This window comes from Lissotriton helveticus, chromosome 2_1, assembly GCF_964261635.1.
Source record: "Lissotriton helveticus chromosome 2_1, aLisHel1.1, whole genome shotgun sequence".
Lineage (NCBI taxonomy): Eukaryota > Metazoa > Chordata > Amphibia > Caudata > Salamandridae > Lissotriton > Lissotriton helveticus.
The window spans coordinates 1,907,921,978-1,907,948,917 of record NC_136059.1 but is presented as its reverse complement, the minus strand read 5'-3'; the positions used below and the strand labels follow the sequence as shown (position 1 = coordinate 1,907,948,917).

General features: G+C 46.4%; 1 protein-coding gene across 15 annotated transcripts in view; it reads left to right on the top strand.

The window, feature by feature from the left end:
- Window positions 1-26,940, top strand: part of BLTP1 (bridge-like lipid transfer protein family member 1) — a 2,102,388-nt gene that overhangs the window by 856,139 nt on the left and 1,219,309 nt on the right. For all 15 annotated transcript variants that reach the window (XM_078676841.1, XM_078676840.1, XM_078676839.1 and 12 more), the window contains one exon: window positions 14,355-14,524. In XM_078676841.1, the coding sequence (XP_078532967.1) occupies window positions 14,355-14,524 (170 nt within the window). The remainder of the gene's footprint in view (window positions 1-14,354; window positions 14,525-26,940) is intronic.

Below are 26,940 nucleotides of genomic sequence, written 5' to 3'. Positions count from 1 at the left end.
CTGTTGTTGTAAGTGAACTCGCTTGATTTTGTTCACATGAGAACTGTCTGCTTTGCACATCCCTAGACTTACACGGCAGCCTCTGTCTGTGTAGCTTGTGCTCACAGCGTCAGTCACATAACAATGTATGCTGTTGATTCAATGTGATCGGCCCACGCTCTAGACATAATATGCATCCAGCTGCAAGAAGCTGAAATTCAAGAGAGCTGCCTGATCCTTTGATGTGATACACCTAAGCTGATCTTTGAGGTATGGGGTTCCCCGTTGAAACTTAGAGACCTTCTATTATTATAAAAAATTAGCTTAGAGCAAGGGGAGGGTGGTACACAAGGCACTTTATGACCTGTTTCCACTATCAGTATAGTATAATGTCTCCCTTTATGGAATTGTAACAATGCTGATTGTATTATTTCTAATAATATGCCTGCTTATGTTAGCCAGGATACTCCATCTTACAGCACGACGTTGAAATAAGTATTTTAAACTTTACTGTGTCTCTGATTACGCATGTTGTGGACTTATATGAGAAAGTCAAACTAAAGAGTGTTCTTGGTTCCTACCATTCACTTGTTCTAGGTTGTCTAATCATTGGTAGCTTCGCTTAGGACAGGGAATGAATAAGACACTGATGCTAGTCGGATAGGGGTTCTGGGTACTGAGGTGAGTTTCTGGTACCCCACAAGTCACTGAGGTCCTGGTTTCCTACGCACAGTTCTGTGCACACACAATCCGAAACACCTCCTAGGGCCTCCGTGCTTGCCACTCCCGCCCACCTGAGTTCACCAGAGAGGCCCCCTCGTCCCCAGCTCTGTTCTCCACCTCCTGCAAATGCAAAAATAACAGTTGATGGACAGAATGCAGAACAATGTCATACATTCACCCTAGTACAGAGATCTGGGCCTAAATCCATACTTTTTTTGCTCACCACACCACCCCAGTTCAGACATGACCATATGCAAATCAGCCTTGACCCTGTGCCTCATGGGAACAGTCCAGCCCGAACTGCCTAGCCATGTCTTTCCTGGACCAGAATCAAGCATCCTAGGACCGGTTTCTGGCTAACAGCCGTCTTCAGCCAGGATAGCTTGACTCCAGTGGCCTGGAGAGCACGGGACTCACGTCTGAGCATACCCGTCCCACTCGGGGTGACAAATGCAAAAACAACAGTTGATGGACAGAATGCAGAACAATGTCATACATACACCCCTGTACAGAGATCTGGGCCTCAATCCATCGTTTTTTTGCTCACCACACCACCCCAGTTCAGACATGGCCATATGCAAATCAGCCTTGACCCTGTGCCTCATGGGAACAGTCCAGCCCGAACTGCCTAGCCATGTCTTTACTGGACCGGAATCAAGCCTCCTAGGACCGATTTCTGGCTATCAGCCGTCTTCAGCCAGCTTGACTCCAGTGGCGTGGAGAGCACAGGACTCACGTCTGAGCATACCCGTCCCACTCGGGGTGACAAAGCCGTCTTCAGCCAGGATAGCTTAACTCCAGTGGCGTGGAGAGCACGGGACTCGCGTCTGAGCATACCCGTCCAACTTGCAAGCAAGGGGTGGGCTGCTGTCCGCACCTCAAAGGGGCCGCAAGAAGAGGAAAGCCCCGCCTCCATCGCCGTGGGTCACAGCTGAGGGCCCCAACCCTGCTTCCGGGTCTGCCAGCCCCGGTGGTGTGTGGGTCACCTATTGGGGAGCACCGGGGAGGAGGAGGGGTCGATGGCTTCGCTGGGCCTCCACGGCGCACCTGCGATTATGCCCCGTCAGGCAAGGGCCTCCAGACCTCCTGCGGCCCGATCTCAGCCCCTCCCACCGCCTGCTCTACCTGCATGGTTGAGCCTCAGCTGCTCCTCTAGGTGCTGGGGGAGAGGGGCCCACCCCGGGGCGTCCCCTCTCTGCTCCAGTGTCTCCGCGATCGCCGCACAGTTTCTCTCGCCGCTCCCCGGCCTGCTACACCGATCGGCAGGGACCAGGGAAGCGCGGCCCGCTCCTGCGCCCAGCCCCCGTCTCCTCGGCGATGCAGCAACTCCGGGATCCTGGGATTATTCTTCCGGGGGTGGCACCTTGCCTCACCGATCGCTCCCGGAAAGAATTCTGGGGCTGGGTCCCGTCCAGGTGCTATTATGTTACCCAGAGCTGCTCGGCGGGGGCAGAGAGACGGAAGAACGCGTCCTACTGCTCCGTCATCTTGGCCACACCCCCAGCCATTGTGGTTTGGTGCTTTTATGCACAAATTAAATAATTGTATCAAAAATTGACACGCGGACGCATTTTACCCTAAAATGATCGTTAACCGATGGATTTGCATTTTGTTAACTATGTTTAGTAACAAGTCATTTTCCTGAAATTTCATGTAATTACGCAAAAGCAAGATTTCGCACACCCCTGATGATGGCCACATTCAATAAGATTCCAATTCTGACCTTCCCACATAGGATTACAGATAATAATCACTCATTGCAGCCCTGCACTAAAGCAACTCTACTCTTGCTCCTTCTTTCATTCTTTCATGGCGTGTTAAGTCACATAGCATGATTGATAGAGGGAGGCATGCCGCATGACCAATCTCTATCAAAACCTTGATAGACCGCGAAAGGAGACATGTGGGCATGTTGAAGGCTATCCACTGATGCGGGCTGTCACTGTGTTTTATGTGTACCCTCTACGCTCCATAGGACTTGTTCTCCTTGTTTTTTAATGCTCTAGTAACGGATGTAATTGTGTAACAAGGTTTTCTCTATGCTATGTTTTGCTCTAGTAACTGGTGTAACTTGGTAATACTATTCTTTTCTAACGCTAACCTCATGTAAAGCGCTCTGGTACCTCCGGGTCTAGCCAGTGCTATATAAAACTCTTCAAATAAATAAATGTGATAGTGTGGAGACCGGCCATTGGTTTGGCTGGCTGCGACAATAATGGTCTGAAAATGAGAAACATTACGTCCTTCAATGTGCCCAGACTCTCTTTCTGACATACTGGGCTGGGCTTCAATGAGATACTTCCAGGGAACCAGCAAGCTATCAGTAGCTCCCGAGCTGCTGGTCAGAGAACCACTGCTTTAGATAATTCCCTGGATGATGCACTTCTTTCTAAACCCGTTTTTTTGCTCAGCAGGAAATGCAGCAAATGACAACCCTAATTTCGAAGCACTATACTCAACTTTGACCCACAAGGATAGTTTAATTATAAATCTAATCATGTGCGTTGGGATCAGTTGTCTGCTAGGCAGGATGGCAACCAAATAAGAAAAATGTTTGCTTTTCTATACCAGTACTCTAAATTGGTCATCAAGAACAAGGTCTCAGCTAGTCATTTCTCAGAGATTGCAAAGACAGTCATTTGCGTGTAGTTTGCATGATTACAAATATATTTCCATTTTTATAGCTGCCTGTAGCGCTTTCTTTGGAACAGTTAATTTTTATAGGAACTACTGATGGTCTTCAATTTTTGGCACTATTATTTATTTTGTGTGTGTGTGTGTCTTTGTCTGTCTGTCTATAACTACTTACTGGTGGCCGGCAGTAGGTTATACATGAGTGTGTGTGTATATATGCATATATATATATATATATGTGTGTGTATATATATATATATATATATATATATATATATATATATATATATATATACATACATACTTACACCACTGGCGGTCACCAGTAGGTAGTTATAGTTAGGACCTAAGCTTTTTTTCATTTGACAATATCTTTGGCGCCGTTTGACGAATCTTCGCGATATTTTCTAAATGAATGGGCCGCTCCGGTCAGCTCCTGTCTTGAAAGTTTCGGGGCAATTTGTCAAGCGGGACGAGGAAAAAGGAGGGGTCCCAAAACATATTTCCTCCATGTTCATTTCCATAGGAAACATTGGAACAGGCTACAGCCCGAACTGCTGAACGGAAAACCTGCTCTCACTTCAACAAAGCAAAACAGGATTGCCCTTGCTCAAAAGCAAGGAGGCGGGGAAGCCGGCGGGTCAGTGGGGGCATTGGGGCTCCCCCCACAGTCCCCAACGCAAAGGGCCCGCCCTGGGGTCCCCAAGTCCAAGAGTGGCCCAGGAGGGGGGCCACCCGGCCCAGCTCCCACTTAATAAAAAAAATAGCAGGCCGGCCCGGGGGACAGGGTCCATGTGGCCAATAGGGGACAGGGGCCACGCGGCCACCCTTCCCATGAAATTTCTTTTTTTTAAAGGCCATGCCTCGGGGGACGGGTTCCCCGGTGCCAAAAGTGGCTCAGGGATGGGGGGCCATGCGGCCCCCTCTTCCCTAAAAATACATTTTAAAAAAGAGTCCTTGCCCCAGGAGATGGGGTCCCCGGGGCCGAATTAGCAAAGGGAAGGGGGCCACGGGATGGGGGAAGAAGTCCAATTTACTCCTGAGGGACTTTGGGGGCCAAGAAGCCCTCTTGATACCTCCTGTAAGTCCTGTGCAGCGGAATTCCTGAGCGCTGGTCGGAGGCCCAGCATCCTTTATCCACCACTCTGCAGACGCGGCTACTAGTTAAAGAAGTGTTTGCAATGTTATAGGTTTCGCATTTGCGAGAGTTAGAGCTATTGGCAGTGTAAATGTAAACGTTTTTTTTAATGTTTTTCGGAGTGGAGTGGATGTACCTTGTGTGTAGTGGAATTATGTGGATAGAAAGTATGTGGTATTTATTTTATAGCAATTATGTAGAGTGGGATTATGTGTTATGGAGAGTAATTATGTGGTATGGTAGTCTGTGTTGTGGAGTGGGAATGTCAGGTTTAGTCTTCCTCGTTTCCATAGAAGCTCAACGATGAACTGAATGATGACAAAAATAGGAGTCATTGAGGAGCACTTCTGGACCTAGTCCGATGTATGAGCAGGGCCACCGGAATTGTGCGTCTGTTTGGCTGCACTGACTTCCCCATAAATATAAACTTTCCGCATTATAATCCACATTTAGCCACATAATTCATCATCTGCTCCCTAATCTGCAGATTTGAACAAAAAATATTCTTGTTTCTAGCTCAAATTGCTCAAATGTTACAAAAAATGCAGCGACAAGTGTTACAGCGTGTTGGAAGGCCCTTTGCAAGCCTAGAATGCTCACCCGTTATTGCTAAATGTGGGTGTTAAATTGGTACTAATGGTGTGCAAGCCATTCTTGCTTCCTTCTGCGCCTCTCTCTGCACCTCTCTTGCCTCTTTCTTAATTTCTGGTGCTTGTTTTTGCACATTTCTTTCTTTTTCTGCACTTCTCTTGCCTCTTTCTTCAAATCTCTTATTCTTTCTGCATCCCTCTTGCCTCTTTCTGCCTGTCTGTTGCCTCTTTCTGCACCTCTTTTTCTTCATTCTGCACTTCACTTGCCTCTTTCTGTACCCCTCTTGCCACTTTTCGCACCTCTGTTGGTTCTTTCCGCACTGCTCTGGTTACTTCCTGCACCTCTGTTCCAAATTTCTGCATCCCTCTTGTCTTTTCCAGCACCACTCTTACCTTTTTCAACACCTATCTTGCCTCAGTCTGCCCACCTGTTTCCTCTTTCTGCACCCCTTTTGCCTGTTTTTGCGACTCTCTTCCCTTTCTGCAGTTCTATTGCCTCCTTCTGCACCTCACTTGCCTCTTTTTGCACCTCTTTTGGTTCATTTGCACTGCTCTTGCTTCTTTCTGTACCACTCTTGCTTCTTTCTGCACCTCTTGCAAATTTCTGCCCCCCTGTTGCTTCATTCTGCACTTCCCATGCTTCTTTCTACACCTGTCTTGCTTTTTTCTGCCCCCTGTTTCCTCTTTCTACATTCGTCTTCCCTCTTTCTGTACCTTTCTTGCCTGTTTCTTCATCTCACTTGCCGCTTTCTGCACCCCTTTTACCTGTTTTGCACCTACTTGCCTCTGTCTGCACCTCTGCTCCCTCTTTCTGTACCTCTTTTGCCTGTTTGCACAACTCTCTTGCCTCTTTCTGCTGTTCTCTTGCTTCTTTCTATACCGCTGTTGCTTCTTGCAGCAATTCTCTTGACTCTTTCTGCACTTCTCTTGCCTCTTTCTGTACCTGTCTTGCCTCTTTCTGCACCTAACTTGCTTCTTCCTGAACCCCTGTTGCCTCTTTCTGCACCCTCTTCGTGCTACTCTCTTACCTCTTTCTACATCTATCATGCCTCTTTCCGCACCTGTTACTTCTTTCTGTACTTCTCTTCCTTCTTTCTGTACCCCTCCTCCCTCTTTCTGTACATCTCTTGCCTCTTTGTGCACCCCTCCTACCCTTTTCTGCACACCTCTTGCCTCTTTTTGCACCTCTGTTGGTTCTTTCTGCACTGCTCTTGCTTGTTTCTGAACCTTACTTGCCTCCTTCTGCACTTCTGTTACTTCTTTCTACACCTTGGATGCTTCTTTCTACACCCTTCCTGCCTCTTTCTGTACTTCTCTTGCCTCTTTGTGCACCTCTCCTATCTCTTGCTGCACTCCTCTTGCGTCTTTTTGCACCTCTGTTCGTTCTTTCGGTAATTCTCTTGACTCTTTTTGCACTTCTCTTGCTTGTTTCTGCACCTTCCTTACTTCTTTCTGTACCTCTTTACCTCTTTCTGGACTTCTCTTGCCTCTTTCTGTACTTTGTGCCTCTTTCAGCACCTCTGTTGCTTCTTTCTGCACTTCTCTTCCTTTTTTATGCCCCGTCATTCCTCTTTCAGCACCTCTGTTGCTTCTTTCTGCACTCCTCTTCCTCCTTTCAGCGCCCCTTGTGCCTCCTTCTGACACTCTGTTCCCTCTTTCAGCATCTATGTTAGTTCTTTCTGCACTGCTCCTCACTTGCCTCTTTTTGCACTTCTCTTCTTTCTAAACATCTGTTGCCTCTTTCAGCACCTCTCTTCTCTCTTTCTGCAACACTCTTGCCTCTTTCTGTACCTCTGATGCTTCTTTCTGTACTTCTCTTCCTTCTTTCTGCACCCCTCGTGCCTTCTTATGCACCTGTTGCTTCTTTATGCAGTTCTCTTGGTCCTTTCTGCACTCTCTTGCTTCTTACTGTACCTCTCTTGCTTCTTTCTGTACCTCTCTTGCTTCTTTCTGTACCTCTCTTGCCATTCTCAGCACCTCTATTGCTATTTTCTGCAGATCTCGTGCCTCTTTCTGCACCTCACTTGCCTTTTTCAGAACCTCTCTTGCTTTTTCTTTAGATCTTTCCTCTTTCTGCACCCCTCTTTTCTCTTTCTGCACCCCTCTTTTCTCTTTCTGCACCTCTCGCCTCTTCGTGCACCCCTGTTCCCTGTTTCTGCACCTTTCATGCTTGTTTCTGCACCTCTCTTGCCTTTGTCTGTACTTCTGTTGCTTCTTTCTGCACTTCTCTTGCTTTTTCTGCACCCTACACACCTATTTCAGCATGTGTGTTGCTTCTTTCTGCACTGCTCTTGCTTTTTTCTGCACCTCACTTGCCTCAATCTGCACTTCTCTTCCTTCTTTCAACACCTCTGTTGCTTCTTTCAGCACCTCTCCTTCCTCTTTCTGCACTCCTCTTGCCTCTTTTTCCACCTCTGTGGGTTCATTCTGCACTTCTATTCCATCTTTCTGCACCACTAAGGCCTCCTTCTGTACCTGTCTTGCCTCTTTCTGCACCCATCCTACCTTTTTCTGCACCCCTTTTGCCTCTTTTCGCACCTCTGTTGGTTCATTCTGCACTGCTCTTGCTTCTTTCTGCACCTCGCTTGCCTCTTTCTGCACTTCTCTTGCTTCTTTCTACACCTCTGTTGCTTCTTTCAGCAATGCTCTTGCCTCTTTCTGCACTTCTCTTGCTTGTTTCTGCACCTCTTTTGCAAATTTCTGTATCCCTCTTGCCTCTTGCCTCTTTCTGTACCCTCTTCCCTATTTCTCTACCTCTGTTGCTTCTTTCTGCACTTCGCTTGCCTCTTTCTGCACCTCTGACTAAGAGGTAGGTTTAATCCCCCTGCCCTATTATGTACTAGGGCCTTACAGAGGAGGTCATGCCAATCACAGGGATACCCCAACCCATTGTGTACCCTAGTGTATGTAGGTGTTTTCACTGTATTATAAGTGTTTTTCAGGATAGCACTGGCTCCGGGCCTGGTTAGTCAGTCAGTTACCACCAGTACCAGTCAGCTAAAAGTTGAGGGCACAGGATGACTTTGTAACAAGTCCTCTTTCTGCACCTCTGTTGGTTCTTTGTGCATATCTCTTGCTTCTTTCTGCACCTTTATTTGTCTTTCTGGACTTCTTTTGCCCCTTTCTGCATTTCTCTTGCTTCTTTCTGAGTGTATCTTCCTCTTTCTGCACATATCCTACCTCTGTAGGAATAGTTTAAAATTAGCATTTTAAAAAAAAACTTTTAAATTCACAGAAAAAAACATAGGTTTCAGGGACGTTATAGTTCAAAATTTGCATTTAAAAAAACATTGAAATTCACTGAAAAAACCATAGGTTTCAGGGACGTTATTTTTAGTTGGACATTTCACTCCTAAAAAACCAGAGAAATTCGGCCGTTATAGTTAGTTGAGCTAACTATAACTTGTGCCCCCGCAATGCTCTGCTGATGACATCACATATTACATCATTCATGACATGGTCAGTGACATCACTGATGTCACTGACCATAACGTCCCTGAAACCTATGTTTTTTTCAGTGAATATATATATATATATATATATATATATATATATATATATATATATATATATATATATATATATATATAATAGCTCCAAATCCTCCGAAAAATACCCAGCCGGGCCAGACGAAGGAAAATAGCACTCACGGGATTCAAGCAGCTTGACAGCACGGATTATTTATTTAAACAAACGCGTTTCAGGAAAACAGGTTCCCTTCGTCAGTGTTAACATCAGAACGCTCATTCGCGGCAACATTTTATAATTGCATGCTGGGTAGTCAAGAATAGAGGTAGGACCAAAAGGCTCTACAATTTACGCGCCATCTTGGAATGTGCAATATGCATACATATAACATATGAATTTCATTTAACAAATCAAGCCATAAATCGGCAAAGTGGATATTTTGACCCACATATTTGTCACAAAAAGATATGACGCCGTGAATCGGCCTTACATGCACGTGAGCCATCTCTTAATCACTATTGGTACATTCTACTGTGAATAATTGTGCCAAGATCTATGCATCCTTACGTAGACCTATATTGGAACGCAATCGTTCTGATATATTGATATCTTTATCCTCTAATCTTGCCGTGTATCGGCAATTGCGGCCCAATTGGCCGCCGAAGCTAGCAACAATTATCCAATTTCAGAGAAAATACAGTAATATTCTAGACACCCAGAAATCATACAAAAATCATATGCTATTTACAAAAATGTTATACCAAATGTGCAATACTCATTTACCAAACTCTTCACACATATTTTCTTCTTTCCACCAGGATTTGATATTATTCGGAAATTATTGCAATCAATCATTATACATCATTACAGCTATGTAAATTAGGTTAAGTGTGAGGCCAGTTCTTCCCCCATGTTTAATCCTCCAGGTGCCTTGGTTTCTAAGTCTATAATATACCTGGATTCAAGTCTCCTCAGGGTCTGTAATCTGTTCCCACCTCGTGGACTTTCTGGGACACAGTCTAGACAAAAGAACCTGAGAAGGTCTCCATTACTGTTATGCTTGATTGCAAAATGTCGGGCAACCGGATAAGAAAAATCCTTATTAGCGATTGCCCGCATATGTTCCAGCACCCTCAACTTGACCGGATTAATGGTACTGCCTACATACCTCTGTTGGCATGGACATATCAAACAGTCCACTGCATGATCAGTCTGACAGGACATGAATTTATTTATTCTTCTACCTGACTTGCAACCTCGTACTCCATAAGTTAAAGTTCGTTTGCTGTTTATGCAGGCTTTGCACCTCCCACATGGGAAAAAGCCTTTAGCATCCTTTAATGTACCTTTAGTTTTTGCTATTGGCTGCAAATGACTCTGAACTATGTGATCTCTTAATGATCTCGCCTTCCTAAATGTTATAAGGGGCCTAGCTGGAATATCTGGACCAACAATCTGATCTGTTTTTAGAATCTGCCAATGTTTGGTCATGATTGACCTTAACTTGGAGGAGTCTGAGGAATATGTAGTGATCATGCGAAACTTTCCGTTCTTATCTGGACGTACTTTCTTTTCAAAAAGAGTCTTACGGGGCAGTTTCTTAACTTTATTCAATGTCTCATAAAGGAGACCGTCTTTGTAGCCCCTCTCAGAGAATCTAGCTATGCTCTCATTAGCCGCTCTTTCAAAGTCCTCATCCTGGGTACAGTTGCGTCTCAATCTTAACAATTCCCCGTAGGGGATACTGTTGATTAGTTTTTTAGGGTGGCTGCTTGAGGCGTGTAAAACACTATTCCCCGCTGTGGGTTTGCGATAAAGTGATGTACAAATTTTACCATCTAGTACTTTCACCTCTAGGGCCAAATAGTTGACCTTCTCCTGGCTTACCTCCCCTGTAAATTTTAAGTTACAGTTGTTCCTATTCAGCAACTGTATGTACTCTTTGGCCTCTGCCACAGGCCCATCCCATACCAGGAACAGGTCATCAATGTACCTGCTCCAGGCTATCAGTTTACTACTCCATGTACCATCCAAGTTTGTTCCACAAACAGCTATAGATGCGATTGACATCTTCTCGGATGCCGTCACTAAAGATCTGATGGAGATGAGGAACAAGCAGATCTCCACAAAGAAAACGTTTAATACAACCAAGGAGCAACAACAAGCAATAAAGAACTTATCTGAAGACAATTCCATTGTCTGTAAACCCTCCGATAAAGGGGGGAATATCGTTATCATGTCAAGGGAACTATATGTAACTGAAGCAAAGCGACAACTGAATGACACATCTTGCTATGCCAAAACCACAAGGAAAGAATATCTGGCAAGTGTGAATACATTGCATGAGTTACTTAAGAAATGGCATGACAAACAGATGATGGAACTGGACGAGTATCTTTTCCTGAAAACCGTTAATCCAATTCTACCTACTTTTTATCATTTACCAAAAATTCAAAAAAACTCGGACAATCCCCCAGGAAGACCCATAATCTCCTCAATAGAAGGTTTGACAGAGAATCTCTGTAAATATCTGGACCATTATCTTTTTGAATTTGTACTTTCTTTGAAATCGTACATCAGAGATACATCGGACTTCATCCAAAAAGTGGAAGAATTGAACTGGCAATCCACATATGTACTCTTGACCCTAGACATAACAAGTCTTTATACGTGTATAGATCATGACCAGGGTATAAAGGCAGTGGAATATTTCCTAAATAAAAAACCGCTGAAAAATGCAATGCACAACAAAATGTTGATAGAATTAATCGACTTCTGTTTGCATAACAATCTGTTTTTATTTCAGGAGGAGATATATAAACAGCTAACTGGTACGGCGATGGGTTCCTGCTTCGCCCCCAGCTATGCGAATCTTTTCGTAGGCTGGTGGGAGGAGCAGGTAGCCTGGGCCCCTGAAAATTCCACATGGAGTAGTAAACTGATAGCCTGGAGCAGGTACATTGATGACCTGTTCCTGGTATGGGATGGGCCTGTGGCAGAGGCCAAAGAGTACATACAGTTGCTGAATAGGAACAACTGTAACTTAAAATTTACAGGGGAGGTAAGCCAGGAGAAGGTCAACTATTTGGACCTAGAGGTGAAAGTACTAGATGGTAAAATTTGTACATCACTTTATCGCAAACCCACAGTGGGGAATAGTGTTTTACACGCCTCAAGCAGCCACCCTAAAAAACTAATCAACAGTATCCCCTACGGGGAATTGTTAAGATTGAGACGCAACTGTACCCAGGATGAGGACTTTGAAAGAGCGGCTAATGAGAGCATAGCTAGATTCTCTGAGAGGGGCTACAAAGACGGTCTCCTTTATGAGACATTGAATAAAGTTAAGAAACTGCCCCGTAAGACTCTTTTTGAAAAGAAAGTACGTCCAGATAAGAACGGAAAGTTTCGCATGATCACTACATATTCCTCAGACTCCTCCAAGTTAAGGTCAATCATGACCAAACATTGGCAGATTCTAAAAACAGATCAGATTGTTGGTCCAGATATTCCAGCTAGGCCCCTTATAACATTTAGGAAGGCGAGATCATTAAGAGATCACATAGTTCAGAGTCATTTGCAGCCAATAGCAAAAACTAAAGGTACATTAAAGGATGCTAAAGGCTTTTTCCCATGTGGGAGGTGCAAAGCCTGCATAAACAGCAAACGAACTTTAACTTATGGAGTACGAGGTTGCAAGGCAGGTAGAAGAATAAATAAATTCATGTCCTGTCAGACTGATCATGCAGTGTACTGTTTGATATGTCCATGCCAACAGAGGTATGTAGGCAGTACCATTAATCCGGTCAAGTTGAGGGTGCTGGAACATATGCGGGCAATCGCTAATAAGGATTTTTCTTATCCGGTTGCCCGACATGGCACGGTATGCTTGATTTTGCAATCAAGCATAACAGTAATAGAGACCTTCTCAGGTTCTTTTGTCTAGACTGTGTCCCAGAAAGTCCACGAGGTGGGAACAGATTACAGACCCTGAGGAGACTTGAATCCAGGTATATTATAGACTTAGAAACCAAGGCACCTGGAGGATTAAACATGGGGGAAGAACTGGCCTCACACTTAACCTAATTTACATAGCTGTAATGATGTATAATGATTGATTGCAATAATTTCCGAATAATATCAAATCCTGGTGGAAAGAAGAAAATATGTGTGAAGAGTTTGGTAAATGAGTATTGCACATTTGGTATAACATTTTTGTAAATAGCATATGATTTTTGTATGATTTCTGGGTGTCTAGAATATTACTGTATTTTCTCTGAAATTGGATAATTGTTGCTAGCTTCGGCGGCCAATTGGGCCGCAATTGCCGATACACGGCAAGATTAGAGGATAAAGATATCAATATATCAGAACGATTGCGTTCCAATATAGGTCTACGTAAGGATGCATAGATCTTGGCATAATTATTCACAGTAGAATGTACCAATAGTGATTAAGAGATGGCTCACGTGCATGTAAGGCCGATTCACGGCGTCATATCTTTTTGTGACAAATATGTGGGTCAAAATATCCACTTTGCCGATTTATGGCTTGATTTGTTAAATGAAATTCATATGTTATATGTATGCATATTGCACATTCCAAGATGGCGCGTAAATTGTAGAGCCTTTTGGTCCTACCTCTATTCTTGACTACCCAGCATGCAATTATAAAATGTTGCCGCGAATGAGCGTTCTGATGTTAACACTGACGAAGGGAACCTGTTTTCCTGAAACGCGTTTGTTTAAATAAATAATCCGTGCTGTCAAGCTGCTTGAATCCCGTGAGTGCTATTTTCCTTCGTCTGGCCCGGCTGGGTATTTTTCGGAGGATTTGGAGCTATCATTGATATCGCGGGACACCGCCGCGTTCTAAGCACCCGCTATGTGAGTGACTCGTGTTAATGGTGTACAGGAGCTGGATATATATATATATATACACACATATACACATGTGTATATATATATATATATATATATATATATATATATATATATATTTTTTTTGATTTTGCATCAAGGGATATTTGTGTGCATAAACATGCGTATTAATGGCAGTTATTTTGTTTGATATTTTTGGGGTTGGATCTTTCTGCCTATTTCCCATTCTGTACAAAAAATGAATCATACTATATTTTTATGTTGGCTTAAAATTTTAATTACTATAATGAAGCTGAATGTTCTCTTGGATTTTTCTTTTATTATTGTTTTATCAGAAGGGACCCCATACCATCTCGATCATATCTACATATATGTCTGACTCATTCCACTTCTATTTTTAAACTTTTTTCGCCCCTAGTTACATGTTAATTAATACTAGTCTTTCTGTTAACGTGTGTTTGCCCTCTGTGCAGCATTTGATTTGCTGCTGTCTCCCCTCCTCTTCATGATGATTCCTTGTGCATTTGGGGGGTCAAATAAACCTGCTAAACAGTGTCCGAATTCTTTCCATTTCACTGGTCATTGGGAAGTACGTTTTTCATTCTTACATTTATTTGATTATGTTTTGTGAATTTATATCACTGTATTTTTCTTTTTATTGCTCTTGGCACATTGTCTGACATAATGTTCAGAGAAAATATTTATTCCTGATTTCATTACTCCTTGGCGGTGATGTTACCTACATTTTACCATCCACCCATCTTCAAATTCTGGTTTGTCAGATGCAGTTTCACTTTTCAAGTATTATGGGAAATACATTGCTTATAAGATTTTTTTTTTTTTTTTTTTTTTTTTTTTAGTAAAGGAGACCTATTTAGTTGCAGTTTAGCTTTAGTCTAGCTTAAAAAATATAATGTAATACTTTTTTATTTGTATATACAGGACAAAACCTTTCTACAATACCTTCTGCTTCAGACTTCAATACGGTATTGTCTAGTGAACAGAACACTCTGGATGGAACACAATCTCAACATAGCACCAGTGAAGATGATATTGCTTGCATAGAAGAGGGCAACCAGGGGTTTCCTGCGGTCCAGCTTGCAGATGCCCAGGTAAAGGATGTTTAGCAAATTACTTCAGAAATGTGTGTTTTCAAATTTCAGAGAAATATGAAGTATAATAATAAATCCTTTATCTTCCATATTATTTACTGACATGCATGTTTGTGTATGTTTCATTTTCATATTGGATAATACGCTAAAAACATAAATCCTGAGAGAGTGAGAGAGAGGTTCACAACTGTGTAATTTTAGTTAGGTCCTAGTTACTATAATTTGTTTGTTTCGCGAATAACGGCACCTTCAGAATTATCCATCCAATGGGGCGGGGGACAGGGACTCCCAAAATGCAATTTCCATTGAAATCTTTTAACAGCGCTACAGCCAAAGCGGGTAAATAGAATGACACCAGATTTGGCAGAAAGCTAGATCTTTACCCAGAAAGCCTGCTTTTTGTGATCTGTTGTAAACTGTTTAGTAGTGGTTGAGACATTGGATATCAGAATTTGTAGATATCTGGAACATTGGGCTGAAATTAAAAAATGTAAGCCTTCTGATTGGCTAGGAGGCTTTTTCAGACCCTGCCATCGGAATGGCTGGCTGTAACATTAAAATAAAGAAATGTTTAGGTAGCAATTCCAGGACTGAGGGACCTGGCCCTTTGTCCGAAAAATGTTTGGGAAAAAAGACATAAAGGCGCAGGGTAGGGATATCCTGACCCCCTAGCACATGTGGATAGAAATTATTTTTTGCTGTGTATGTATATGTATGTGTATATGTACATATATGTGTATATATATATATGTGTATATACATATGTGTCCCAAAGCCATATAATATCCCTGGGACCCCATACCGTGGGGCCTGTTGCAAGTATGGTGTCCCAGGGGACTCCATCCTACTGGAAACAGAAATACTTTTAGTTTATTTCCCTGCCCACACACACATGGGAAGGTGACACCGGATTGCTCCTGCCTGCTGGAGCAGAAATAAAAAGTTTGTGGGTACCCCAAAGAGTGCAGAAGCCCCCCGCAAATCAATAATTAAACGTAACCCTATTTTTCCTAGGCTGCATGCATACAGCGTGACCCACAGGAAAGGTTTTTGGTGTTTGTAAGCATTCCTATAGCTGGAGCTTTTTTCTCATCATTGTAGTTGCTATGTTGGCTGCATTGGCCTGAAGAGTCTAAAAGAGATTCTAACAGTGTTTAATATTGTTGGAAAAGCCACTAGGCTTGCTTTGTATGTTAATGTAGCTACCCCTTGACACAACCAGTAGGTACATCTTCATATAATAATGTTGTGACCCCCTGACAGAACGAATAGGCTTGCTTTGTATATTAATATAGTCACCTCTCAACAAAGCCAATAGTTTGTTTTTTATGAATGTGATGTGGCTACCTCCTTCACAAATCCAGTAGATCTGCATTATTTAAAATGACACCCATTTACATTATGATAAGCTCTCTCATTCCCTTGTGTGTACAAGGGGCGGGGGGAATGGACCTTGTAGGAGGTGGTTTGGGTGCAATGCTTGTCAGCAGTAGGCCAGTGATGTTATAGTTAGTTAATAAGATCATAGTGTGTGTTAAAAAACCCTAGAAATTAACTGAAAAAAACAAAGGCTAAAGTGATCTATAGTTTGGTTTAGTAATAATATCTTACTTTAAAAACACCTTACTACTTCACTTTAAAAAGCAAAGGTTATTGTGACATTGTAGTCGACTGAAAATGTCAGTTAAAAATATAATACAAAAACACTGAAATTAACCAATTATAGTTTTCTGAGTTAACTATAACTTATGCCCCCTCCATGAACTGCTTATGACCTCACACATTGCTCATGACATTCTCTGTGGCATTGACGACGTCGCTGATGACATCATCCACCATACTGATGTTCAGTTTACCATACAAGCCAGTACATCCTTTGAAATATGTAAACAAATGCTAAAAAGTGCAGAATCATGTAAAGTGCAAATGTCATAAACATATGTGTTTATTTAAAACAAATACACTAAAGCCCAGTCCCTCTAAACATACTAGCCCTGTTAGGTGGCTAAACCCCTACTAGGCAATCCTTTGCCATGTGCACAAGTTTTAATGGATTTTCCACTCCCTCCAGACACCACCCAAGTCGAATTCAGTTGCACAGCCCCTACTACCCAAAGCCATCACATCATCCACACATTTTCACAGAGAGCCCACTACCTACAGACTTTCACACCCATTTAGCTGGTGAAACTACTACTACCCACAGCCTTTTTCCTGTGGACAGTTCTTCACAGAGAGCCCACACCCTCCACACGCACAAGTCTTATAAAGTGGCCAAGCACCTTGCAAATGCATGCAGTCATTAGCAGTGCAGAATCTATAGCAAATTTGCTCTAGATGTAACTCACTAAATTACTTTGTGTCAGAAGCGTATAGCAAACTGTCACACTCATTAAATTATGCTATCATTGATGGGATTGAACATGTCATGAGTGATGTAATACCTGAGATAGTAAGCAGTGCATGGCAAGCATAGGTCACAGTTAAATCAGTAAACTATAAATGATGAATTTCATTGGGTTTTTTTTTGTTTAAAAGTATATTTTAAACAGAAATTTTCACCTTTCAGTCAATTTCTAAGGCTTTTTTTAGCATATATTTTAGGATTATTTTAGGATATTTTTACCAGACCTTTCTATAACATAACTCTAACCATTTATTTTTCAGTGAACATATACACACACACAAATAAGGATTTTCTCACTACAAATCCTTAGGTAAGTCTAACCACAAGAAAGCCAAACTGGACTTGTCTCCATCTTGCCACTCCTGCACAGGGCAGAAGCCACATGCCGTTGACACTCCAAAGACCTGACTCCGAATCGATTCTAAGGCGGGTCCGGAGCACTAGAGTTTCCTGCTCGCTGTCGTCAACCCTACATCAATTAGAGGCCGTGCTGCAGATTTTCAGGAATGCCGGCCCCCCTTTGTATCACTTTTGGATCCCATGGAGCAAAAAAAGGTTCCCAGTTGTACTTCTGCCGACAGAACTTACTCTAACACTGATGGACCCATTTGGGTTTCTTCTTGCTCTTTACTAGTATTTGCCCATGCTTTCACCGTAGCCCTTCTGGCCACGACGTTCCCCATCATTCTGGTGCTGACCCTGAATCCAGCAGTGCCTGTTCTGGATCCGGCCCTAATGCCTTGTTCCAGTTCATTCACAGTGGTTGTCCATATATTGGCACAAGTACTAGACCTACAGCTCTCTACCATTGAGACAAAGGTATTGGTAGAGGTTTGGTAGGCTAGGCCTACTACATCAAAGCCCTCACAATTTTTTTAAGGAGGCTTTAATAGACTCCTAATGGCATCATGGGTAAAGCTGCATTTGGCTTCCCCAGTACGCTGCCAAAAAGCTAGGTGGCATAGGTCAGCCCCTGAAGACCCAGGCTTTCATACTCCCTACCTGACCCCTAAAAGCTTAGTGATTCAAATTTCTTTGAGCAAAATCTACCCTAATGTATTCCCTTTTGCTCCACCAAATAACGAGTCAGAGTGCATTGACTCGGTTGATAAAAAAAATATACTCCTCTTCCAGCTTGGCCCTTCAGTCCTTAAATGCTATTTGTCGCTTAGGTCAATATACACCCCCCCATTGGGACGAGTGAGAGCTTGCTGGCCATCCATGATAAATTCATGAACACCTTTGCCCAAAGAACTCAGGATGGACAGACAGCACAAAATATGTCTTCGTTGCCAGCCTTTATTCAGAGGACAGTGTAGGCCATGACTTGGGAGCCAATGTCATAATCAGGCTTCATGCCTTATACGGGCCACAGGTTTTTCCGGAGAAGAGAAAGCATGCCTCATGGGCATGTCATTTGATGGTTTCTGGCTCTTCAGAGAAAAGGATGACTTTCTTTAGAGCTTTTTAAAGACTTTAGACTAGAGCCTGCCCTCCAAGCTTACTTTCAACGGCCTGTCAGTTTTATACTGCTGGATATTCAGAGGGTAGTTTTAAGGACTATTTCATCACCAATTTCAGCCATCGCATATCTGTAGAGCAATTGAACCAGATTAGATTTTTCACTGGCCCAGAGGATACTAAGGACAACTAGCCTCATATTCCTCCTCACCTGCCACAACTGCCACCAAGGTATTTTGATTTTCCCTCCGAGGGGCATGCACAGCCAGCAGGATTAAATATTTTCTAAGCAGTTGGAGAAGTATTATATCACCTCAGTTGGTGCTACAAGTTCTTCAAAGATGTTACTTCCTGCCTCTCACATTATCTCCCTTGCCCCCACATCCCACACATTTTCACCCAACCGTCTGTGTGCCATAGCACTATCTTTTTGCAGGAATACCAAATGATTTTGACAGGGTCTTGTAGGTGAAGAAACAAGGAATGTTACTGAACTTCGTGATGTCCGAAAGGACGTAGGCCTCTTAAATGCATTTTAACAGATATGCAAATCTAAGATGCTCACTATGGTCTCAGCTCTTTCTGACCTGGATCTGGGAGATGGGATTGTGTCCTTTGACCTACAAGACACACATTTTCTTTCTAACTCTGGGGTGTTTACAAAAGTCATGGCGGGGATCGGAGCCATCTTTGCAGTTTTATGTTAAATGTTTTCTTGTACATTGATGACCAGCTTTTGAAGTAATGCTCACTACAGTCAGTCAAAGACCACCTCCAGGTGACGGTCTTACGTCTTTCATATCTGTGCTTTTCATAAGCCAAACCAAGTCCCGTCTGATAATTGCCCAGAGGATTTGCTTCATAGATATCATTATGGAAACAGTCATTTTCAGTGCATTTCCACCCACAATGAGTTCAGGACATTCCGTATATAATCCCAATGTTTTGGGCTCAATCCACGGTTCTGGTGTAGGCGGTTCTGAGGATTCTTGGGCTCCTAGCCTTATGCACATCCTCCTTGTCCCATGCGCTAGATGGCACATTTGGCACTACAGTGGTTTCAGTATAATGGCAACCTGCCCTACTGAATCCAGATCTCACAGGAGATGGCTCAGGATATTTAGTGGTGGTAGACAGACACCAACCTGACTTGTAGCAGGCCAACCCCCTATCCCCACCCAGGCTTCGATGTTGTTACTAGTCGCTTGGGGGTGTCTAGAAGAGGGGAAGATTGGAGGCCTTCGGTCTCTGGTGGAGCACCCACTCCTTTTTATATCTATTGGAGCTTTGTTCAATCTGGTTGCTGTTGAAAGGCTTCCTGCCGACCAGGCAAGAGAAGGCTGGTGCAAGCACTCACAGACAACAGAACCACCATGTAGTACTGCAACAGGCACAAAGAGGCCTTGCACCTTTGGAGGGGATTGGATCAGCAGCACACCTTTCTGGTGACCAACCGACTGGCGGCTTCCATGAATGCCAGAGCACACAAGCTGATGCGAAATCGGCTGGCGGGCCACAAATGCTATCTTCATCCTGATGTGGGCCAGAGCATCTTCATACAGTAGGGCATACCTTGCTTAGACCTGCATGCCACTGCCAGGAACGCTAGCCCTGTCTGTGCATTCTCTCTACATCATTTTGTTCCCGACAAATTGATGGTGAGGACTGTGGCCATCTTCCTGCTAAAGATAGCATCACCCTTTCATGACAGACCTGTGATTACCCTACCAGCATTTTTCACACCGCCACATCCCTCAAATGGAGAGACTTCGTCTGCTTGACCCTAAATTTGATTTCACAAGGTCCACAGTGTAGACAACCAGCTATTTGTCAGTTTTGCTGGGACCGGAAAAGGTAAAGTGGTGCAAAAGAGGATGCTGTTAAGGTGGATCGTCCTCTGTATAAAGCTATGCTATGCATTGGCCCAAAAAAAAAACCCTGAAGTTCAGCAGACCCATTTTGCTATCCACCAGAGCCAAGGTTGCAACAACGGCAATGTCAAGGGGAGTGCCTGTCCTGGCTAAGCTTCGATGGGTTTTGGTTCATATGTTCACTAAGCACTATTGCCTTAACAACCACATTTTGCAGAGTGGGCCATTTCACCCCTTTAGTTCTGCTGAACAATTTTGTTTGAGTCCACTTCTCAGACCCTTATGATGCCAACCTCCCCATTAGGGATAAACCAAGCCATGTTATTGCACTTGTTGATGTTATTACTCTGACTGTCATTTTTAAGACCATTAGAGGAATGACAACCCAACCAGAACTTCATCCAAAAACGTGACAACGTAGTGCTGTCGCATAGGCTGAGACCAAAGGATCACAAGTGAACAAAAACGCAAGAACATCAATTAGCACTTAAACTGGGCCATATTCTGTCACATGTACACAACATACATCTACCTCTGCTTTCCCACATCTAGGACAAGCTGCTTGCGTTTCTGTGTAATATTTATTAACCCTATCAGGGGAGGTACATTCTGTGTAGATAAAAAAACAATTAATTAAGATTGGCTTTTTCAGAAGTTTGTCCAATTAGATGAGTAAGACCCTCTCGGTCAGTAGTATGTTTTCTGATCTAGTTTCATTTGTTCAGGCGGGTGGGGGACTGTAAAGACAAATGTCTCTGAACATTTATGCACATGGGTCAGCACTGCCACATTCTTCTATTTTCCTAATGGTAGCCCAAGTTTCTTTCCCTTTAGGCACAATCTGTGGTGCTGCTAATCTTATGGGACTCCCAACTTATTCCACAGATGGTGCACCTTAGAGTCACCGTGTGTGCACTTTGACTGGACAGACACTCCGCTTATCTAAAGGTCCTTCCAGTTCCTCATCCTCCATCTGCCTTCGTCCAGGACTAATGCAAAAATAACAATTGATGGACAGAATCCTGATCAATGCCAAACATTCACCCCAGTACAGAGATCTGGGCCTAAATCCATTGTTTTTGGCTCCCCGTGCCATTCCAGTTATAACCCAGCCATATTCAAATCAGTCTTGCCTCTGTTCCCCATGGGAACAGTCCAGCCTGAACTGCCAGGCCAGGTCCTCCCTGGACCGGAAACAAGTATCCTGGGACGGTTTTGTGGCATTACCCCTCATCAGCCAGGCTAGCTTGACTCCAGTGGCATAAAGAGCACGGGACCCACATCTTGGCATACCCCTCCCACTCGGGGTGACAAATGCAAACAGAACAAAGTGCTCACTGCGCCATTGGAGTCAAGCTAACCTGGCTGATGAGGGGTGAAACCCCGAAACCGATCCTAAGATGCTAATTTTCGGTCTATGGAGGACCTGACTTGGCAGTTCGTTCTGGACTGTTCCCATGGAGCACAGGGTCAGGAATGATTTGCATATGGCTGGGTCCAAACTGAGGAGGCTTAGTGTGCAAAAGAAGGATGAATTTAACCCAGATCTCTTGACTGGGGGAGAATGTTTGAATCATTCAGCATTCCGTCTATCATTTGTTGCAGTTACACTTCTCGGCCTAAGTGGGACAGGTATGCCCAGACGTGGGTCCCTTGCTCACTGTGCCACTGGATTCAAGCTAACCTGTCTGATGAACGGTGATGTACCCCGAAACCTTTCCCAGGAGGACCAGGCTAGGCAGTTTGGCTGGACTGTTCCCGTAAGCAACAGGGTCAAGACTGATTTCCATATGCATGGGTCTAAACTAGGGTGGTGTGGTGGGTGAAAGAATTATGGATTAAACCCTGATCTTTGTGTCTGGGGGTGAATGTTTGCATTGTTCAGCATTCCGTGGATGAATTGTTTCTTTTGCATTTGTCGCCTTAAGTGTGAAGGGTGTGCCCAGACGTGGGTCCCGTGCTCACTGCGTTACTGGATTCAAGCTAGCCTGGCTGATTTGGGGTAATGCCCCCAACCAGGCCTAGGATACATGTTTGCAGTCAAAGGAGGACCTGGCTTGACAGTTCGGGCTGAACTGTTCCCATAAGGAACAGGGTCAAGACTGATTTGCCTATGGTTGGGTCTAAACTGGGGTGGCGTGGTGAGCAAAAGAACAATGGATTAAATAAAACTCAGATCTTTGTGACTGGGGGTGAATGTTTGCATTGTTCAGAATTCCGTACATCATTTGTTCCTTTTGCATTTGTTGCCCTAATTATGAAGGGTATGCCCAGAAATGGGGCCCGTGCTCACTGCGCCACTGGATTCAAGCTAGCCTGGTTGATGAGGGGTTATACCCTGAAAAACCGGACCCAGGATGTTTGTTTCCAGTCCAGGGAGGACCTGGCTTGGCAGTCCGGGCTGGACTGTTCCCATAAGGAACAGTGTCAAGACTGATTTGCATACTGCTAGGTCTAAACCGGGGTAGCTTGGTGAGCAAAAGAACAATGGATTAAATCCAGATATTTGTGACTGGGGCTGAATGTTTGCATTGTTCTACATTCCGTCTATCAATTGTTCTTTTTGCATTCATCCAGGACTAGGCTGCTGACAGCATTACTAGACTTAGGAGTGCTCCCTATGTAAATCTAGACCTGGGACTTGGGGTAAGTTTGATCACCCATGGTTCACCTGTCAGAGTCTCTCCAAGTTGATTGTGAGCCTCTTCCGTATGGAATAGGGAGTGCAGGACAGAGGAATAGACAGCAGCCCCAACACCACTTATTTTTTTTTTCTGTTTCGTTTGTCTCCTGGTCCGGCTAGGTGGAATATGCAGTGATTACCATGAGACCATACTCCTGGAAATTGTGTTGGCCTGGTTTCATGTAGATACCCAGGTCTCTAGTTCATTCTTCGAGCATTACAACATCTACGTGTTTTCGAAATCCATCTGAGGAGCATAATCTGAAAGAAACAGGTTAGTATTAGATTCCTTACCTTAGAATATCCCCAGGCGTCAGTCTGGATCCGGAAACTTTTGCGTAGCAGTACCCCTGCGCGTCGGTAGGCGTCGTCTGCAGGCGTCCCCTGCGGCTCCGCGTCGTCGGCGTCGTGCGCCGTGATGACGTCGCTGGAGTATATAGACGCCGCCTCCGCGCGCTGACGTCAGTTCTTCTTTTTTCCGCGCCAGTTAGCGCAGATCCGAAGAGCAGTACTCCGGTCTTTTGACCAAGTTTATTGTTAATTACTTAATCTTCTACGGTGCCGGTAGGATGCCTGGTTTCAAGGGTTGCGACGAGTGCGACCGCCTGATGTCGGTCACCGACCACCATCGACTCTGCCTCCGGTGTCTGGGCCCGTACCACGACGTGGAGTCCTGCGTCGACTGTCGGGCCTTGACTGGTAAAGCTAGGCGGGAGCGGTCCCGCAAGCTTCTCGAGCTCCGTGTGTCGGCCCCGCGTCGAGAGCGGTCCCGGTCCGGTCGGAGGTCGAGGGAGCGGTCGAAGGAACGATCGCGGAGCCGCCATGAGCGCTCCGGGAGTCGCCACCATTCCTCCGGTTCGTCAGGTAAGCGTAAGAGGTCGGGGCGTCGTCATCGTACCCCCGACTCCCCCCGACGCCCGCGTGATGCGGCCGGGGGCTCGGGTGGCCCCACCCCCGCGGCCCCGCGTGGGTTGCCGACGCCGTCTGACCCATACCCGTCGGTCCCTGGGGAAGGCGCGTCGAGTGAGGAGATCGAGGCCTTCCTCATCGCTATGAGGGCGAGGTCTCCTACGGCGGGGCCTACGGCGCCTGGGGCCCGTCGGTCCCGTCTGGGGGCCCGAGCGGTTCGGGTGCTCCTGCCTCGACGCCGCCGGTGGCTCCGGCCTCGGCGCCGCTGGGCCCCTCAGGTTCGTCGCCGGCTGGTCTACCGGCCTCTCCGGCGTCGGTTCCTTTGAGCCACCCCGTGGTACCGCCTCCGCGCGGTGCAGCGACTCCGCCGTCGGTTCCGGCCGGCGTCGGGTCCCCGGCGCCGACGCCACGCGGCGCCACCCCCATTCCCCCTCTGACTCCTGACGCGGAGTCGGACCGGCGTCGTCCGACGCCGGATCCGGCGCCGATGGGGCCCATTGACCCCGAGGTCTATATCGTCGATCCAGAATACGGCGATGAGGACGAGTATGGAGAGGGTTGGGAGGGGTCTGAGGACCCTTTATCCCGTGCCTGCCAGTATGATGTGGACTGGGTAGGTGATCTGGGTGATGCCAGTGGTCTGGACGAGTCGCCCAACCCTGGGTTTGTCTCCCCGACCCCTGTGGCGTCTGAGGCAGGTGCTGCCTATTCGGTGGTCCTGAGGAGGGCTGCCAAGGCCTTGAGCCTTGAGCTCCCTGTCGCGAAGGTCAAGCCAAACATTCTGACCGAAGTGTTTAAACCGCAGTCATGCCCCCAGGAGCCTCTGCTGCCGTTTAATGAGGCCCTGACGGATGTCCTTTTGGGCACCTGGTCCAGGCCCGCTTCCGGTGCACCGGTTGACCGGAACGTTGCCAGGCGTCACCGTCCGTGCTCGGACGACCCTGCCTTCCTATCCACCCATCCCTCCCCGGAGAGTCTGGTGATCCAGGCCTCCACTTCGCAGTCCGCGTTCCCGTCGGCTCCGCCCGATCGGGAATCAAAGCGGTATGACCAATTTGGTAAAAAGGTCTTTTCCTCTTTGAGCGCTGGACTGCGGTCTTGTAATACCGCGTGCCTCTTGGGCCGCTACACCCACTCCCTGTGGGATACGGTCGAGGAGTGTTTGCCGCAATGCCCCCAGGAAGTGCGGGACAAGCTCACCCGGGCTTTCGTTGAAGGCCGGGATGCGGCGCGGTACTCGATCCGTTGTGGTCTGGACACGACCGACTCGCTGGGACGGGCTATGTCCACGACGGTGGCGATTCGTCGCCATGCTTGGCTGAGATCTGCCAACTTCTCGCCAGACGTCCAAAATACGCTCATGGACCTGCCATTTGATGGCAGTCTCCTGTTTGGTGACAAAGCGGACCACGCGCTGGAGCGCTTCAAGGACTCCAGGGTCACGGCCAAGTCCTTGGGTCTTTCGACCCAGCGCCAGCAGACGGGTTCGTTTCGCCCCTTACGTGGCCAAGGGAGGGGCGGTCCCACACGTGCTGCCAGCCACGCGCCGCAGAACGCTCCTCAGCGCGGTGGCGGCCGTGGTTTCCGCCGTGGTGGCGGTAGAGGCCAGCGGCGAGGTCAGTCCACGCCTCCCCCCGCTGCTGCATCCAAGCCTTCCTAGTCCGAGCTTTCGGGCTCACGTGACGCCAGTGGGTGGCAGGGTTCGCCATCACCACTCCCGCTGGCGCGCGATAACGTCGGACAGGTGGGTGCTGCAGCTCGTTCGAAGGGGCTACGCCCTCCCCTTCGAGTCCACTCCTCCAGCCATGCCACCGCAGAACCACCGTGTGTCGGGGGACCACTTGACACTTCTGCAGGAGGAAGTTACGGCCCTCTTGGCCAAGGGGGCCATCGAGCGCGTTCCTGGGCCAGAAGTAGGGTGTGGTTGCTACTCCCACTACTTTCTGGTGCCCAAGAAGGACAAAGGAGGCCTGCGTCCTATCTTGGACCTACGGAACGTCAACGGCTTCCTCCGGAAGGAGAAGTTCAAGATGTTGACTTTGGCTCAGGTCTTGGCTGCTTTAGACCCACAAGACTGGATGGTAGCGTTGGACTTGCAGGATGCGTATTTTCACATCCCCGTCCTGCCGGCCCACCGGCGTTACCTGCGGTTCACGGTAGGCCACGAGCACTTTCAGTTTATCGTGCTCCCCTTCGGCCTTACCAGCGCCCCACGGGTGTTCACGAAAGTGATGGCGGTGGTCGCAGCTCATCTGCGCCGGTTAGGGGTTTCAGTCTTCCCCTACCTCGACGACTGGTTGTTGAAGGCGGGCTCGCCCCAGACAGTCGTCCGCCACCTTCAGATGACGGCAGACCTCCTGCACGAGCTGGGGTTTTCCATCAATGTGCCGAAATCACACCTGTGTCCCTCTCAAAAGCTCCTTTTCATCGGAGCGGTTCTCGACTCGGCGCAGTTTCGGGTTTATCCCCCGGAACGGCGGGTCCGGGATATTCAGGCTCTGATTCCCATCTTTCAGCCGTTATCCCGGGTTTCGGTCAGGTTGACGCTGCGGCTTCTGGGGCTGATGGCCTCCTGCATCCTACTGGTGCATCACGCCAGGTGGCGGATGCGGGCTCTGCAGTGGGACCTGAAGTTTCAGTGGGCCCAGCATCAGGGCAACCTATCCGACCATGTCCTGATCTCGGAGGGCACTGCGAGACAGTTGCAGTGGTGGCTTACGGACCGCGATTGGGTCAGAGGCAGATCCCTCTCCCTTCCCCAACCGGAGCACGTGGTTGTGACGGACGCGTCCCTCCAGGGCTGGGGTGGCCACTTGGGAGAGGCGGAGATCAGAGGCATCTGGTCTCCGGCGGAGTCCCTGCTCCATATCAACCTGTTGGAGCTGCGGGCGATTCGCCTTGCACTGAAGGCATTCCTCCCCTTTGTCAACGGGAGTGTAGTGCAGGTGTTCACGGACAACACCACACCGCCATGTGGTACTGCAACAAACAGGGCGGTGTGGGGTCGTGGACCCTTTGCCAGGAGGCTCTGCGTCTCTGGCAATGGCTGGAACGTCAGGGCGTGACTCTGACGGTTCAACACCTG